Here is an 18,156-nt window from a genome sequence, read left to right as displayed (position 1 = left end):
TGGTGTGTGTGTGTGGTGTGTGTGTGTGTGTGGTGTGTGTGGGTGTGTGGTGTGTGTGTGGGGTTGTGTGGGTGTGTTGGTGGTGTTGTGTGTGTGTGTGTGTGGTGTGTGTGTGTGTGTGTGTGTGTGTGTGTGTGTGTGTGTGTGTGTGTGTGTGTGTGTGTGTGGGTGTGTGTGTGTGTGTGTGTGTGTGTGTGTGGGTGTGTGTGTGGTGTGTGTGTGGTGTGGTGTGTGTGTGTGTGTGTGGGTGTGTGTGTGTGTGTGGTGTGTGTGTGTGTGTGTTGTGTGTGTGTGTGTGTTATTTGATATGACCTCAATGGTTTTAAACCACGCTAAAGCCTGGCATGCTACAGATTCCACTTTGGAGATCCTGGAAGAATGCCGGTTATATTTTCAAACCATATGCAAGCAATCGGCGTGCAACGCTTTGAGCGAATTCATTGCATGCATCATGATATGACAAACGCGGAAGCTGAAAGTGCCTCTTACAAAATATGAGTCTTTTGCAACTCTGGTGTCTATGGAAAACCCGATCAGTCCTGGTTCGCGGCGGTAACGCAGTACCTTTCTATAAAACCCTACGTTTTTATAAAGCTTGCTCATCGGTTACAGTCGACTGGCGCTCAGTCTGGCTTTTCGTGCCGTCCCATCAGTCCGCGATGTCAAGATCGTTCAAGGTCGAGCCGCCGCGCGGAGGCGCGTCCAGGGAGGCAACGGACGCACCTCATCACACACCACAGAATCGTTGTCGCCTACAAGCCTGCTAAATTTGGTCTTTAAGTTTTGACAAAAACATTAGCTTGGCGCACTGGGAAAATGATTCGTGCGCTAATTAAGGAAGACCGGGAGGAATTCATAAAGGGGAGATGCATAAGAAAATATTTGGACGGTGCCAGACTGATGGAAGACCGCACAGTAGGTCGAAGTGCTGGTAATTCTTTGGTTTTCTGAACGGCAAAATGCATGTGACTCCGTGGATTGGAGATACTTAGAAACCGTCCTTGAACAATTTCGTTTTGTTGCTCCGTGTGTCAAAATACGAGAGGCCTGAGAGATGGATGCCCTTTAAGTTGCAGCATCTTCTTGTTGTGCATAGAAATTATGCTGCAGCCAATCCGCGATGACGTCCGGATTAGAGGCTTGACCTTTGCAGGAACAGAAATATAAGCACCTGTGTACGCGAATGACACATTGGCTGCGATGAATGGTGAGGCAGAACCGCTGAGAGAGCACATTGACGGCACTTGAGCAGCTGAATGAGAGCACTTGAGAGCACAGAGCACTTGACAACTGAATGTTCATTACCGCCATATTCTTCCGAGATGAGACAATGAGAGCACAGAGCACTTGACAACTGAATGTTCATTACCGCCATATTCTTCCGCAAAGCTCACAAGACCGGTCTTCTGCATCAGAGACAAGCCAAGTTAAAACACGCTACCCGAGAAGAACCACGTCATCGGCACTATCCGCGGGCGGCCCGAGAGGCTGGTACGCCGCCTGTTCGGCACTGAACCGGACGACCCAGGCCCAGCTGGAGTTGACCTCAGGCAGGCTCGGGAACTGGACCAGACCGCCGTCGCACGACACCGATCCGTAGCCCAGCAGCTGGCAGCTGGTGCGGTCAGCGGGCGCCGAGCCGAGCTGCAGCTTCCCGCCGGTCGGCCACTGCAGCACGATGGCGTACACAGGCCTCGTCTCGGGCCGTGTACCACACGTCGCCTTGTAGCGTGTCGTTCTGCGTGCTCCAAGGCCGGCTGGCGTAGATGGCCTCGCCGTTGACGTCCAGCCAGCGGCCAAGCTGCGTCAGACGCTCCTCGAACACGGGCAGAATGCGGCCGTCGTGCGTGGGCCCCACATTCACGAGCACGTTGCCCCCGCAGCTGACCGTGCGCACCAGCAAGGACAGGATCTCCTCGATGGTCAGGTAGTCGGCCAGCGTCGCCTCGCGCCGGAAGCCCCACGAGCCGCGGTCGATGGTGAAGGCGTTCTCCCACTTGTGCGGCTGCAGCACGCCCGGGTCGTAGCGGTCCGAGCAGGTGTAGTAGCTGCCATGCTTGCAGAGCGTGCCCTGCCCCCAGCGGTCGTTGGTGACGACCGTGTCGCGCACCGGCGACTCGTTGAACAGCCAGGCGAGGAACTCGCGTGAGCGCCAGTACTCGACTGAGTCGTCCCAGTCGCCGTCCGACCAGATTACCTCGGGTTTGTACTGGTGCATCAGCTCAAACAGCTCCGGCATCGTCTTGCCCGTCACGAAATCACTGCGATTCTGTGCGCGGTCATTCAGGTAGAGCGGGTTGAACCACTCGTACAGCGAATGGTACAGACCGAAACGCAGGTCGGTGTCGTTACGAATGGCGGCCGCCAGGTCACCCACCAGGTCACGCCGCGGCCCCACGTCCACCTGCGTTCCAGCTGAACGCCCGCTCGCTCGGCCACAGCGTAAAGCCCTCGTGGTGTTTGGAGGTCAGCACCACGTACTTGGCGCCCGACTTCTGGAAGAGCGCCGCCCACTGCGCCGGATTGAAGAACTCAGCAGTAAACTGGGGCGCAAAGTCAGCGTACGTGAAGTCCGGCCGGTAGTTGCGCGCCATGAAGTCCACAAAGGCAGGGTTCTTGTCGGTCTTCCAGTTGCGCCAGAACCACTCGCTGCCGAAGCTGGGCACGGAGAACACGCCCCAGTGGATGAAGATGCCCACCTTGGCCTCGTCGTACCAGGCAGGCAGCGGACGGGAGTCCAGCGACTCCCAGGTCGGCTCGTACCGGCCCAGCGCCGGCCCCAGCACGGCCACCAGCAGCGCCCAGCAAAGTCGCATCCTGCCGCTGCGCAGCCGTGGCTCGGGAACCGCAGCCGCACGGACACTGAACCCGGCGCCCAAACACACCGCCACATAAGCGCCCGGCTGTTATCGATACGCGGCGGCAAGAGTGGGCATGTACGCGGCGGTGCTGTTTACACAGCGGCGCGGTCAGGGAGCCGCGGTTGTCGGGCGTTGTGTCAGCAGGTCAGGCGACCGGTCAAAGGAATCACGCTATTGAAGTGCGCGGTGCTCATGGTAGCCAGAAACTCATTGCACTTGCTCACGCCTTGTTGGCAAGCCAGGCCTGATCGTAAGAACGTTTTAGCTAGCTGCAAGAACTAATGTTTTTACTCCGAGGTCACCACGCTCACGCCTCACACCACTTGTACCTTAAATTGGAAGTAGAGCCCATGGTATGACATAATAATTGGCTCGCCCGGTGATGACACATTTTGTTATGCAACCCTTGCCACAGCAGGCAAGCTACGGTTTATAGCGACGTTGTTACAAGAATTCGCAGGTAGCAGTTTTTCATTACAAGAACTCCCAGGTGCCAAGTATTGTACGGTCTTATTTATGTGCCAGGTTTCTTCAACTTCCAGTTAGGCACCGACCTTTGATCTCAGCATAAGATTATGCCAAAAACCCATGTGGCCACCCATTGCCTATTTCGAACTACGACTGGCACCGATTCATTACATCATGCTTACAATGTGGGCCGATCCGAAGTACAGGTATGGGTCGTCTCATGGGTCTCTATCGGTGCAAGAGGTCCTCTTACTGACAGTAAAGGTCACGGCCCTACAGCCCTACGGATCCCTAATGTGACCCACAGCCAATCCTTCCAGCCCTTCAGTTTCCAATCGGGCCGTTGATCTTTCGTCTTGAGAGACCCTTTGGCGCCTCTTTGGTCTCCCTCAAACACCGCTCCAACTCGGGGCCACTTACTGCCAAAGGACCCCTGTTAGGCACTGTGGTCCCTGACCGGCATAGGATCGGACTTTTTGTGTCAGGGATCCCGAACATTGCAAAGCACGGGCCCCGGCCTCGTTCCGGTTTGGGAAATGCGTCTCAAGGGCTCAGACGGACATGGAGCAGACTGTTCGGTGTTCTTGTTTTTTTACTCCCTTAGACAACCTCATTGTCTCAGGGGTTCCCCAAATGGCGCAAGAGGACCTCTACTGATATTTCAGGTCACAGTCCTACGGGCCGTGGTCCTTTGTGTGACCTACACCCTACACCCAGTCCATGGAGCCCTAATGCCCTTCAACTTAGTCTTTGATCGTTGGTTTTGATGGGCTGCCCGGGCCTCTTCGGACTTCACTGAAAACTTTCCTTAGTCGGCTCGGGGGCTTTGCGAGCACAGGACCCTCTGTTAGGCGCTGTAGGCCTCTGACATATACAGCGCCTCTGACCAGTGTAAATCCCTGGCCCCGGGAGCTGACTGTGCTGTACTGGTGGTGCCTGACCGACATATAGACCCATATCGACTCAGGGGCCCTCGATCGGCGTAAAGGGCCGTCTGACTGTTATTTGAGGGCGTGCCCACGCAGGCCGGGCCCTTGAACAAGACTGCCCAGTCATTCGTCCCCTTAGATCCTCTAATAGGAGCCTTGATCGTCGGATCCAGTGGGCCCTCTAAGCTCTCCGGACCGCCTCGAATACTGACTCTTGCTGACTCGGAGCCGCTTGCCAACACAGGGCCTCCCTTTGGTGCTGTCGGGCGCTGACAGACGCAGATGTGAAGGATCCATGGAGGGGACCTGAGCGATCAAGAGTGCCCGGACATGTTAGCAGACAGTGTCTCAACAGCAGGGAACGACCCTACGAGAAAATACAGAGACCCAGGGCAACGTCGAAGGCTTCTCAGCGATCGGATTGACCACGCAAGTGGACATGCAAGGCCTCGGTAACAGCATTAGGCCTCTGAATACCCCAATCACTGTCCTCACGGGCGAGGCGGCACGGGGCGGACTGTGCGGTGCCGGCAATAGTGTTTGACCGACATATGTCGCCTCAAGAGCCCCGATGGACGCCAACGGTCTTCTGGCTGACATTGTGGTGCCCGATCCTGCGGGCCGAGGCTCCTGAATACGATATATGGCCGGCTTTTGAGGGTATGTGCCCCCGCCTGGTGCCCGCGCCACTGCTCCAGCAGCGGCAGGCCCGGTCGCCACTCTTCCTTCCAATCGCGGCAGACCTGCCACTGGGCCTGTCGAACTTGTATAGCTTCTGCCATTGTTGGCTTTACATTTTTACCATCTGCAGGCAAACAGCATTTCAAAAATGCGGTGGCCACTAACCAGCCCGCCCCAACCGATGACCCCTCGCTTGACAATGGCTGCAGGGGCCACCGGATTGTTGACTTCCAGTGACGGTACTATGGTGTCACTGCTGACAAGAGGGGCCTCCGTATGCGGTACGCAATGTGGGTAATGACACCCCCGTTGAAATGAGTTCGGTTCAATAAACCAGGTCGAGTTTTAAATCAATCTGGTTCCAATCGCGTTCCAATTCCCGCCCATTACACCCACGTCTCGCTCCCCTCGTTTCCAACCACACAGATTGCAGCCTTGACATTGGGGATGGTAAAAGAAAGAAGAGTATATAGCACCGTGTTCCACATCATACACAGTTTAGTTCGTACCATTTAGCACAATACCTGAAATTGTTATTGTTAGATTATATAAAAACTACTTCAAACAATAAGTCTGCACTATTCTTCGAGAACTACGGCAATTACTCAAAAGTATTGTGTAAGTAAAAGAGATACAGCGGTCATCTGATTTCTTCGCCGCTTACGTTTTCGACAGAACTGACGCTTGAGGAACGATTCTGGCCGTCTCTTTTGCATAATAGTGGACAACGGAGCGCTCGCTTGTACTTGGAGATGGCTGGGACGGTGCTGACTTTCTAGTTCCCCGTTTTCGTGCAATAGGGCTTTGGAATGCTTTTTTGACCGTCTTTGTATTAATCTTTGCTTGCTACTGATTGAAACATAGTGGTGTGGTGCTGTTTTCAAGAACTTTGCTCCTCAACTTCTTGACATGTCTGGAAAGGATCGCCTGGCTATCTTCCCTTCCAGGGGGTAAGGCGTGTTTAAACTCAGTTCTTGGTATCAGGAAACATTATACAGTGTGTGTGCGTGACCAGTGTATCCACCCTGAATAGGTATATTACTGCATCTAGTCCAAAGGTATGCTTGTGAGCCAGACTATGAAAATTAACCCACAGTGCCAGATGTGTATGCAGCATTGGTGTGCAGAACCTCAGGCTTGGGTCATGATTATAATGTAAACCCTCTGCAATTTTTTCAGGGATATGTGTAATTGATGTGTTGTTATCTTTTGGGCATGTGTTTGTGTTTCTGTCTTTTCTCAGGGTGTTGTGTATTTTTCTATGATGTTATGCTGTGTGTTGTATTTGCATTCTCATTTGTAGCACTCTAGGTTAAGGTCATCTATTTTCAGCCTCATGCCTTCCATAACTAGTGAAACAGCCCAAATGTCCTTGTTATGCATCATATCATAGTTGTGGTTGAGGCATGGTAGCAGCTTTAAGTGGCTGTTCTCCATCAGCTGTCCACCAATACAGTAATTTTTATGCTGTGTTCCAGATACAATTATCCCATTGTCATATTTCTTTGATCTTGAGCACAATATGGCTTTTAAGGATGGAGGAATTTGTGTGATGTTTCTATGATGACATGTATCTGGGTAACTTTGAATAAGGTAGAACAAATTAGTATGTGGTGGAGTTTGGGTGTGTCTAGCTCAGAAACAAGAGGTGTTGAGGCTTTAAGAAAGGGATGGCTGTGAACTGCAGGAAATGATAAAGAAAACTGCTATCTCACATCAAGACTGCTTATTTGGAACTGTCCTTTTTATTTTTGTTATGGGACAAATATGCATAGCAGGCTTGTGTCAGGGTCCCAAGTCTGGACCTGGGATGCTATAAGTTCCCATGAAATCCTGAGATTGTTTTGGGGCTCTGGGCACTTTGCACCACTTCGTGCTTATGAAAATGTGTTACTAGTAGATGATAGTATACTTTTACATTGTTGTTTGACAGACATGCTTAACACACATTCAGTTTTGAAACTCCTGTCCATCCATCCTTCATGATAATCTTCATGGTAAGATAGTAGATGAAATTTATTACACTGAATTTGAGACACAGTGTTGCATCATCCTGGCATGGAACATGTGGAGATTTATGTAGATAATACATATTTTTTTGTTATATGCAATGCTAGTTTTCAGACTGATCTGGAGATAGGCCATGATGATGCATGGAATTATGCCACAGCGGAGGCTTTTTTTCTGTGTGTGTAGAATAAGATGGCAAGCCCAGATAAGGAATGCACAAGTCCTGGCAGCTAGACAAGCATGAGGCAGGCCAAGTGATAATCTTTGCTCCAGTCAACTGAAAAGATTGCAGCCAAAATTATGTGAGGATAGTCCTATGCTGCATGGTTCCTTAGTTGGGCCTTTATTTTAAGATCAACATCATGCTATTGTGGTTACTTTGAGACCCAGATTACTGAGTTAAAACTTTGAAGACTCTCCCTCTCCAAAATCAGCTTAGATTAAGAAAGTTCACATGTCAAGATGTTTAATGCCAGGCTCACAGTGTCATGTATGACTGTGGTGGGCCTCCTTCCCCCCCCCCCCCCCTACAAATTTCAGATTTTAGTATCAGGCTTAAGATCCCAATGTATGCTACAAAATTACAAAATTGCTGTTTGAGATCCAAACATATGTTCCTCAAGTGTCACTGTCAGTAGCCCTCTATGTTTATCATTTTGATTGCTCTTCCTACAGTTAATTATTATGGTACCGCAGACATGTGTGCCAGGAGAAATGCGTAGAAACAGCCTGCTTTTCCACTTCAGGTCTGTTTTGTTTTATGTGAATTGTTGATGATACCTAACTCATATTTTATGGATTTGCATCCATGGAATCGTAGTGTCCCCCATATGATGAAGGCATGGTTTAAGTCAATATTGTTGGCATTAATTAAGCAGTGGGAAATTAAAGAATGCCTTGCATTTGGGAAGAGCAGCACTAACTTCAGACACCTGGTGAAGCCCATCCACAATCTATACAGAAACAGCATGCTGTTGTAGAGATTGGGAAAACTGAAATGTTCCATCCATCTTGCATCCCCCATTAATCTTGAATGGTCGGCCAACAAGTTTGAATTATCATACAATAATAAGTAGGTAAATGCCTTCGGTGTTTCATTCCAATCCACATTTTTATCCATGCTGTCCACATATTTGTTTACAGGACATTACTTGTTTGGAAGGACATTATCAGGGGTCATAGAATAATGCATGCAAAGAATCCAAATCCAGGATACTGCAGAATCATTGGGTTAAAATTTGCAAGTCATGTTTGCTGATTTCTGAGCTTGCGACTCCTTTTCTTTGAAGTTTGGGTGTTTGTTTGGGTCTGGGTCACACCTGGTAGTAACAACTTGCACAATGGACTCTAGCATTATTATATTCATAAAGTGTTGATGTAAGGTCTTTTGCTTTTCCATGTCCATATCTTTTGTTTCTATGGCAAGTCTGGATACAATTTGGCCTTACCACACATTTGAGTTTTGTTTGAACTTCTTGGTGGAGAGGTGCCATATCTTATGCAGGAATGCTGATGTACTGGTCCTTTCAATACTTGGTGCATCTTGCCCTTGGCTGATGAGTGGTAGCTACATGTGCCTGTTGCTTGTAAAGTAATGTGTATCCTCCAGGTGGAATTTGTCATTTTGTGCACCTATTATTTGGGGTGGGTGGGGCTGTAGATTTATGTGCTGATTGTGTTCTTGCATTCATGTAGTGCTTAAAACAATTGTGCTTTTTGCAATGTGAATGATAGTGCTCTGACAGCTCTGGTAACTCAGTTTTAGTCTCTGCTGCTTACCATGTCAGGTAATTTGTTGAGACATCAGATGACATTGATTCCATGCCAAATCACTGTGTGCCTTTTTCAGTGCCCAGACCCAGATGAAGCTACGGCTGAAAGGTGCTCAGAAGGGTCACAGCCTGCTGAAAAAGAAGGCAGATGCCCTGCAGCTGAGATTTCGGCTGATCCTAGGCAAGATTGTGGAGGTACATCACACTCTCACATTGTTTCCATCATGGTTGTACACTGAAGCATACAGTATTTGCCTTTTCTGTTAGTTTTGCATGATGAGCCTGGCGCCCCTGCGGCTGCTGTGACACGGCCCGGCCGTGTGTGACGCGCCCCATGATGAGCTTGGCGCCTCTGTTGCGGCTGTGACACGGCTCAGCCTTGTGTGACACGCCCCATGATGAGCCTGGCGCCTCTGCTGCGGCTGTGACACGGCCCGGCCGTGTGTGACGCGCCCCATGATGAGCCTGGCGCCTCTGTTGCGGCTGTGACACGGCCCGGCCGTGTGTGACGCGCCCCATGATGAGCTCGGCGCCTCTGTTGCGGCTGTGACGTGACCCGGCCGTGTGTGGACACGCCCCATGATGAGCTCGGCGCCTCTGCTGCTGCTGTGACACAGCCCGGCCGTGTGTGACGTACCCCATGATGAGCCTGGCGCATCTGCTGCTGCTGTGACACAGGCCCGGCCGTGTGTGACTACCCCATGATGAGCCTGGCGCCTCTGCTGCTGCTGTGACACACCCCGGCCGTGTGTGATGCGCCCCATGATGAGCCTGGCGCCCCTGCTGCTGCTGTGGCATGGCCTCTGCCGTGTGTGACACGCCCCATGATGAGGCCTGGCGCCTCTGTTGCTGCTGTGACATGGCCCTGCCGTGTGTGACGCGCCCCGCCCGCTGCGCAGACCAAGACGCTGATGGGCGAGGTGATGAAGGTGGCTGCCTTCTCCCTGGCCGAGGTCAAGTTCGCCATCGGTGGCGAGACCTCCCTGCCCCAGGTTGTGCTGCAAAACGTCAACAAGGCGCAGATCAAGGTCCGCACCAAGAAGGATAACGTGGCAGGTGGGTGGGCCGGCCTGCGGACAGAGCACCACGCCTGCTGACTGCTGGCGTCTGGGCTCGGCGCGCTCGGGGCGTTGGCTGTGATGTAGTTGTCATGCGGTTTACATGGTAATTGGTGTCTGACTTAATCAGTCCCCCTTCCCTATCCCACTGCTTTACTTGTCGGTGAATTAATAAAGTGTGTGGTTGGGAAGATGACTGTCATGACGCCAGCCAGTATATCATTAGTCTGCAGCATTTATAGGTATATCATCAGTGTACAGTAATTATAGACGCATAAGTATGTATTTAGGAACCTCCACCAAGTAGATTTTTTAGCTTTCACGCGACGCTTTCAATGTCCACGCTCTCGTCAGAGCAGCTGAAACAGGTAGTTTATGTATCGATGATATCGACATGATATGGCATTGGACTGTTCGACTGTCTGATGCATCGAACAATCGTACATCGCGCACCGATAAGAAGCCAGTGCAATATTTAACTTGGCGTTGTGACACCACCGGCAATGAGCCCATCCCCCCCCCCCAACGGTGACGCCAACACAGTCGTCTTGGTCTGATCTGGCCAGCGCGGTCAGGGAACTATGGTGTTGACCCGGAGTAGTCTGCGGTTTGTCATGATTGTGACGCGCGTGTAGCCGTGCTGCGAAGCGGTGACCAATTACGGCGGAGGACAGTCGCGGACAGCCTGTCCACCGACAGTGCCATGTGTTCGACCTTGATCCCTGTGCCGATCCTGACCCTTGTGCCGGCCCCGACCTGTGTGCCGACCTTGACCCCTGTACCGACCCTGACACCTGTACCAAACCTGACCCCTGTACTGACCCTGACACCTGTACCAAACCTGACCCCTCTGCCGACCCTGACCTGTGTCCCGACCCTGACCTGTGTGCCGACCCTGACCCCTGTGCCGACCCTGACCCCTGTACCGACCCCGACCCCTGTATCGACCCTGACCCCTGTATCGACCCTGACCCCTGTGCCGACCGTGACCTGTGTGCCCCGCGGCCAGGCGTCACGCTGCCAGTGTTCGAGAGCTACCAGGAGGCGACCGACCAGTACGAGCTGGCCGGCCTGGCGCGCGGCGGCCACGCCGTGGCCAACATGAAGAAGAACTACCAGAAGGCCATTGAGCTGCTGGTGGACCTGGCGTCGCTCCAGACGTCGTTCGTGACACTCGACGAGGTCATCAAGATCACCAACCGGCGCGTCAACGCCATCGAGCACGGTGGGCTGGCGCTCCGGGGGCTGGGATGAAATGTGTGGGGGCTGTTGACGCAAACTTTACAGTTCATGGTTGCTGTTTGACGGAAACGAACATACTCTCCCTGGTGATCTTGTGATATCCTGGGGAAAGACCATAGTGAGTGACTGCGGTATGGGAAAGGTTTGGGGGGGGGGGGGGTAAAATTAATTCGCTAATTCAGCGGTCATGTCCTGTTTTCTTATATCTGTGACCTGTCCAATCTGATTACTAATCAGTATTAAAAGTTCCACTGACTGTATACTGTCGACCTTTACTGGCGGCACAGGCCTAACTGCAGACTATGGACCTGATCGATTCGAAATCGCGTCTGTTCATCCACCATCACCTACGCTGATGTGGCCGGGGCGATAACGTTAGCCAGGCTCATTACAACGCCGTCTCTTTCAGTGATCATCCCGCGCATCGAGCGCACGCTGGCCTACATCATCTCGGAGTTGGACGAGCTTGAGCGGGAGGAGTTCTATCGCCTGAAGAAGATCCAGGTACGCTCTGTATAGCTCAGCTCGGTGCGGGTGGGCGCAGCAAGTGCGGAGCTCGTCAGTGGCGCGTGGCATCCCGCCGCCGCTTCCGCCGGCTGACACCAGATGGCACTGGTGCGCCCGGGCGGCCGGCTGGGTTTGCTTCCGCTGTCACGGCCGCCGCCGGTGCTGTCCTTCGGAAGGTTGCGTGACCCGTAATGGCTGCTGGTGTGCGCCGCTCTAGCTGTACACCTCCAGCGGACGAGGGGAGGGAAGAGGAGGGAGAGCATGTTATCACACGGCTACTGCCGACCCTGTGGGGCTGGAGCCTGTTATTGTGCGGACGTTCTCGTGACGTAATGACGTCTTGTCTTCTTCGTCTTACGCCTGTCTCCCCTGTCTAACGCCCGGTCATTCCCCGTCTGACGCCCCCCCCCCCCCCCCCACCCCCTCGTGACGCCTGGTCCCTCGCCGTCAGACGCCCGGCTCCCCTACCTGTTTGACACCCCCCCCCCCCCCCTCCCGGCTGACGCCCGGTCCCTCCCCATCTGACGTCCGGTCCCTCCCCGTCTAACGCCCGACCCCTGCTCGTCTGACGCCTTGTCGTCGGACGAGTGGACAAGTCTGACGCCTTGTCATCCCTCCCCGTCGGATGCCCTGTTCGTCCTCGTCTGACGCCTGGTCCCTCTCCGTCTGATGTCCGGTCTCTCCGTGTGACGCCCTGTTCCTTCTCGTCTGACGCCCGGCTCCTCTCCGGCGCCCGCAGGACAAGAAGCGCATCCTGCGCAAGAAGAAGGAGGCCCTCGAGAAGGCGGCGGCCGAAGCGCTGGCCGCCAAGGGTGTTGTCAAAGAGGACGAGCCTGACACCAAGAACATGCTGGACGAGGTGGTGGATGAAGACGTCATCTTCTAGACCGGTGTCAGACATTGCGTTGGTAGAGAGGACGGCGTTCTCATCTTGCTGTGTTCCCCGACACTGGCGTCTGACCGACGGCTCGCGAGCGGCTAGTTCACGTGAGTGATTGCGCTCGGCGGTGTGTTAAAACAAGTGCATATAAACCACCCGTTCCGATCCATGTTTGGTTTGTTTTGGGGATATCCGGAGTGAGAGTCGGTGGCAAAGAATATTTGAGGAATCGTCTCGCCGCGCTGTCGTACATGGGTGCAGCAAACGTTTGTCCCGTTCTATCGATGTAGAATACGTGACAGTCGGTGTCAGCGTGTACATTGTAGCATGATTGTGCGGACATAATTGGAGCGTATTTTGCGTCGCAGCAGCGGTGCGGAGCTACACTTTAACCCGCGAGAACATTCCTTTGCTGTACGGCGGATACTATGCTATTGAATGGCAATGTGCGTGTATATAGAATGAGGAAATGATGTAATGGTTCGGTTACGTCGCCGATGATTTATTAATAGCTACCGCCGTTTCGCAAGCTTTCATGTAATATATGAATCAAGTCGGACACCGCGGCGCTCCTAGGCAAGGTGGGGATTGATTGAAAAATATATTATACGTCGCGTCACGAATGATGAGTCCCCTTTATGCAAAGAGGCGCATTAACGCTGTTGGCGGTCTCGGTTGCGGTCGCCCTTGATCGTCGGCGCTGTTCCGGTGCGCTTCATTAGTAACTGCCGCCAAGATTTAAAGAGGCAGGCGCCTTTTCATAGCATATGCAACATGCGGATAGCATCGGACACTGGAAGACCTCAAGGTCAAGCTGGGATCGATCTGAAAATAAGGGAACGTGTGGCATTGCGGATGAGTCATCGGCACAGCGCAACGCGGTGGGGCTGCGCGCTGTCGCAGCTGCGGCGATACTCGGTCGCCAAAAACGTTCCGCTGCACAGAGCGGTGACTACCGTGACAACCGAGACGCCTTATCACCGAAATAGTTCCGCCGCATGAGGCGGTGACCAGTACGCCTTGAGAGCACCATTCGACGGAGACCTGGGGTGGTCAGTCGGCGGCCAGAGCCCGCCCCGCCCGCCGCGACACGCTCCGCTGTCCCGCCGGCGTGTCCTGTCGTCGGTCCGACAGTTGGACTTTTTCTCACACTCGGCGGCCCCAGTGGCCGTCCGGACACGTCACGGCGGCGGGAGCGATCGCCGCGCCAGACACGCCACGGCGGCGGGGAGATCGCCGCGCCACAAAACGCCGCTCCGGCCGTGCGTCCCGCCGGCGGCTGAATGCGCGTAAGACTGCGGTCACTGGCGACTGTCCTGTCGCGCGTGCGGACACAGCACGGCTTGCGCGGCTGCACGCTTCGCACAGTCTCAGAGCCTGCGCATGGCGGCGAGGCGGGGCTGTGCGGTGCTGCGGCCACCACGCTCTTGACATACGCGGCACTGTTTGGTGCTGACGCTGGGCGAGCGGGCGCCTGAGCGGGGATGCGACAGACCGCGGCCGCGCGGATCCCTGGCTGTGCTCCGTCAGTCTGCTCCTGTGTCCGCGGTGCTCAGTCCTCGTCGGAGCTCATCAGCATCACTTTGTCCCCCGACTGGAGGTCCTGGGCCATCTGCTGCAAGGTACAGGTCGGACATTCAGGCGTCGGCCACAATAGTTCGTTGATCAGGAGTCAGCCGTCTGATCGGAAGGGGCCCGTTCCCCACCCACTTCCATTTAAAGCACACTCCGTTCCTCGCGTGCAGCCCTCCTGCTCAGATGCCATCACATGAAACGGAACATGTGTGGACCGCTTGATAAACGGTCGCCAGTGTCCACTGATCGATGGATTGAGTGTTAGCGTGACTCACAACAGTTGTCGCGTAAAAACGCCGGGCAGCCGCCAGCGATCGAGCACGAGCCCGCTCCCGTTCGGTACACTTGGTAAGCTTGACTGGCCACCCCGTCAAGCATGCAAATACCACGACATCTACGCGCGCTCCAAGAGCTCCTCTCCGCGTGTTCGTCCCCTGCTTGCATATGTTGGCCTGGTGGGATGGGCGTCAGCAGCTGCGCTTGGGTTGGGTCTATCGATCATCATCTCCAGACGCTTACCCCGATGTTTTTCCTGCGCTCCCGCCTGTCAGAACGTCGCTTGAGGGCGTGCACCGCCGCCATTGCAGCCAGCACCAGCACGATTATGGCGACGATGGCGGCAGGCACGAAGGCTGGATCGGAAGTCAGTGCATGCTGAAACAACCATATAACGGTGCATTGGTCTATCTTGTTTTGCCACCGTATCGACCTCTATCCTAATTCCATCCACGTACTCCGAGCTTCAGTACATGACGCTTTATGCTATTGATGACCACGGGTGTTACTTTTCTGTGAAGTCGATATGCCACATGTGATCAAACCGACGGCGACGATTCGTTCACAAGACGGAGTGACAGAGTTGTAGTTTGATCAACGCGGCAAGGTTCACATTTTCACCAGCACCCGTAACGGCAGTTGGCGTTTTGAGAAGACCGGAGAGGCTCCAAAAATATTACATCAGAGATCCGATTTCATGTGACGAGGTGTGCGGATAATTGACTTATCTGATCTGCTAGTCCAATAACAAACCCAGCATATTGTTCGGCTGCTCCCAGACTTTGAACCTCCTTCCATCTTCCCGCTTTATCTTCTCGCGGGTTCTCATTTTACTTTTGTTCGGTGCACTGCAGTTTCTCGGGTAATCTATCTCACATAACGCTATAGTTTGGCGATTGCCATCAGGAGCCGTGAGCCGAATCAGTGGCATCTCACACACCATTGGAGCGCGTACCCAGCCAACCGATGCCGTTGCGGGCCGGCCGCAGCGTCTCGGCGCCGGCCATATGTCAGGAGCTGTTGCACTCACCAGCCAACCGCGGTGGTGATGGTGGCCGAGATCGGGGGAGGGCGTCTGGCCGCCGGCGCCGTGCGGCGCCACCGCCACCGGCCGGCTGGTGGCGCTCACCAGCCCTGAGAGCGCTGGCGCTAGGTCCCCGCCCGACCCTGCCCAGTGCGACAGCCGGGTGGTCGCGCCGCCCGCCACCACGCTGTTGCTCGCGGTGACGGGCGCGCTGGTGGTGGCTGCAGTCGTGGTGGTGGTGATGGTGGTGGTTGTGGTGGTAGTGGCAGGAGTGGTAGTGGTCGTTGTGGTGGTTGAAGTAGTCGTTGGAACAGTGGTCGTGGTGGTGGTTGTGGTGGTCGTGGTGGTCGTGGCTGGAGTAGTGGTGGTGGTCGTGGTGGTGATCGTGGTGGTCGGCTTCGTCGTCGTCGTCGCCTTAGTGGTGGTAACGGGCGCTGGAGTGGTGCCGGTGCCGCGCGCCGTGCCGACCACCACCAGTGGCAGCGACACTGCCAGCACAATGACGACCAGCGCCAGCGCAGCCAACAGCGCCGCCAGCAGGGCGCGCCGCCGGCGTGGCTCGCGCACCGGGTTGGCCCCGGCCGGCGGCAGCAGGTCCTCCACGTCGTCGCCCTGTGAGATGATGGTGTAGTGACGTGCGGCCATGGCGCGGTCAGGGCCGGACGCCGCGCGCAGCCACCCACTGGGACTGTGATGCTGCAGCCGCTGCGGCGCGCGCGCGCGCTGCTCCACCGGCGGCTCGGCGACGGACGCGAGCTGGACGCTCGGACGGCGGTGCACGCTCCGCTCGCCCTGCACTGCCCCGGTGAGGCGCCGGCGCCGTCTGCCACGTACGTCGCACCCCGTTGCACGCGGACACACGATCGATACGCTGTCACGCGGCCGTTTGGCGGCCCGCGGCGGCCGGCGCCCCTCCCCGCGGCCACAGGTGTGGCGTGCACCTGTGGCTTCTCACAGCGATATGACGGGCCGGCGGGGAGCGGGCCGCGTGGACCTGGCGAGCTGGGCCTTGTGCGCTGCACCGATATTTCATCATATCTCGACCCTGTTACTCACGACTGCGCTGCACTCCGCGTCGAGCTTTTCGGGGCCGATGCGGAGTGCTTGTCGTCCCACTGGAGCTGGCTTCAGTTGGACGGCAGTCCCAGACGCGACACCCAGGGAGTTTCATGGCACACCACCACCTTCACCTTCGATCAGACTCGCCACGGTCAGATGTGTCTCCCGCTATCAGACGTCCAGGGGGGATTTGACCAGGCGGAGGTGCTGCTCACATGCCAGCGCGGCGCTGCACCACTCCCCCCCCCCCCCTCACGAGCAGCCTCCGACCCCGTGTCGGGCGTGGTTCCGGCCAGACGCAGGCCGCACCATCAGGCCCATCTCGATCGGTGGTGGCGGAACGTCCGTGGAGCTATGGAAGGAATTCATACCTCATTGCTCTCCACGCACCGCCGTAGGGTTCATGTTCAGTATTACCAGCAGTTTGGGCCAACTACCCCCTGATATTGCTGCTACTCGCCGCCCCCCTCCCCATTTCGATAACCCTTAGAAAGAATCAAGCAGATGAAGTTGGTACCGGATGCACCAGTCAGACGTAACTGAAAGGACTCACTGATGGACTGACCTGCGCATATGAACAGCGCAGCTTTGATGCCAAACAGAAGATTCTGAACGGCGCAGGCAGTGGTGCCGCCACGCGTCACATTCGCCGCCGGATCCCGGGACTGTGTCGCAGGCATTTGGGCCAGGCGTGATGTGTCAGGTAATCTAAACTTTTCGCAGCATTCGGAAATCCACAGCACATCATCAGTCAATGGCAAGCACCCAAAGTCAATTATGGAGCGCACTTTTATCTCGAAAATCGAGGCAATTTCAGCTATAAATATCCTACCAGCACTGTGGCACGACCGGCTACTCAACCACTAAAACCCATGTCAGGACATCAGTCGGGCGCTTGATGTGTCCGGCGGCCATACGAGGCCGTGACATAAATACCGTGACCTTTTACATCCACAGTCCTGCCCATTACAAGCAGACTGCTGAGTGATACAGGTGACAGTCACCGCAAACCGTGTGCCAGTGACGCGTTTTCCCGTTGTGTATGTTCTCCCATTTCCCCGCGTTCTGTATATATATATATATATATATATATATATATATATATATATATATATATATTGAGCCAGCTGCCTCCCTGATGTTACCGCCATTCGCCACCACTCCCCCTCCCCCTCCTATATCGATAACCCATGGCAAGAGTCGAGCAGATCCCGTTGGTACCGGATGCAACAAGGTCAATCGTGACTGAAATGAGTCATTGGCGGAAAGGCCGACCTGTCCCTATGAATAGAGCACCTCTGATATCAATCAGCAGACAATAAACGGCGCAGGCAGTGGTGCCGCCACGCGCCACATTCGCCTATAATATACATATATATATATATATATATATATATATATATATATATATATATATATATATATATATATATATACTAACTTCCAGTTCTTGCACCTCACGTAAATCACTGAGTATCGCAACACGTACGTGCGCACTCTCTGCCAGATCGCGAGAGCGTGGACGACGGAGCGTCGGGCGGAGCTTCAGCCCCGTATGGTGCGGTCCGAGCTCAGACCAGTTCGATCCCACGCTTCCGCTCCACACGCCTCCCGCTTTTAGCGTTCGCTCTGAACGCACGTACAAGACAGAAAAACTATCGGTCATCATGCATTACCGGCGAGGCCGATTACAAAACTGCTGCGTATACGCACAATCCGGTGCGCGCGCGCGCGGCTCAACAAGACCACGAGCACGCTACTGGGCCTTCACAGTGAACGAGACTAGACGGTTGCGGCCGCGGTGCCATGGCGTC

The 18,156-nt window shown here is 54.7% G+C and overlaps 2 protein-coding genes and 1 pseudogene across 2 annotated transcripts; 1 reads left to right on the top strand and 2 right to left on the bottom strand.

The window, feature by feature from the left end:
* Nucleotides 1-386: 386 nt before the first annotated feature.
* Nucleotides 387-2,850, bottom strand: LOC119093922 (alpha-L-fucosidase-like; annotated as a pseudogene).
* A 2,793-nt stretch (nt 2,851-5,643) lies between these two features.
* LOC119093706 (V-type proton ATPase subunit D) lies at nt 5,644-13,031 on the top strand. Its single transcript, XM_037216708.1, has 6 exons — nt 5,644-5,889; nt 8,799-8,916; nt 9,621-9,777; nt 10,789-11,004; nt 11,431-11,525; nt 12,268-13,031. The coding sequence occupies exons 1-6, from the start codon at nt 5,849-5,851 to the stop codon at nt 12,412-12,414; spliced, it is 774 nt and encodes a 257-aa protein (XP_037072603.1). The 5' UTR covers nt 5,644-5,848; the 3' UTR covers nt 12,415-13,031.
* A 139-nt stretch (nt 13,032-13,170) lies between these two features.
* On the bottom strand, nt 13,171-15,928 carry LOC119094421 (spore coat protein SP65). Its single transcript, XM_037217482.1, has 4 exons — nt 15,838-15,928; nt 15,290-15,771; nt 14,503-14,637; nt 13,171-14,023 (listed from the first exon to the last, which is right to left on the bottom strand). The coding sequence occupies exons 1-4, from the start codon at nt 15,926-15,928 to the stop codon at nt 13,961-13,963; spliced, it is 771 nt and encodes a 256-aa protein (XP_037073377.1). The 3' UTR covers nt 13,171-13,960.
* Between the last annotated feature and the right edge of the window lie 2,228 nt (nt 15,929-18,156).

The sequence above is a fragment of the Pollicipes pollicipes genome, unplaced genomic scaffold, assembly GCF_011947565.3.
Source record: "Pollicipes pollicipes isolate AB1234 unplaced genomic scaffold, Ppol_2.1 Scaffold_4002;HRSCAF=4701_pilon_pilon_pilon, whole genome shotgun sequence".
Lineage (NCBI taxonomy): Eukaryota > Metazoa > Arthropoda > Thecostraca > Pollicipedomorpha > Pollicipedidae > Pollicipes > Pollicipes pollicipes.
This window is presented reverse-complemented; position numbering and strand designations above follow the sequence as displayed.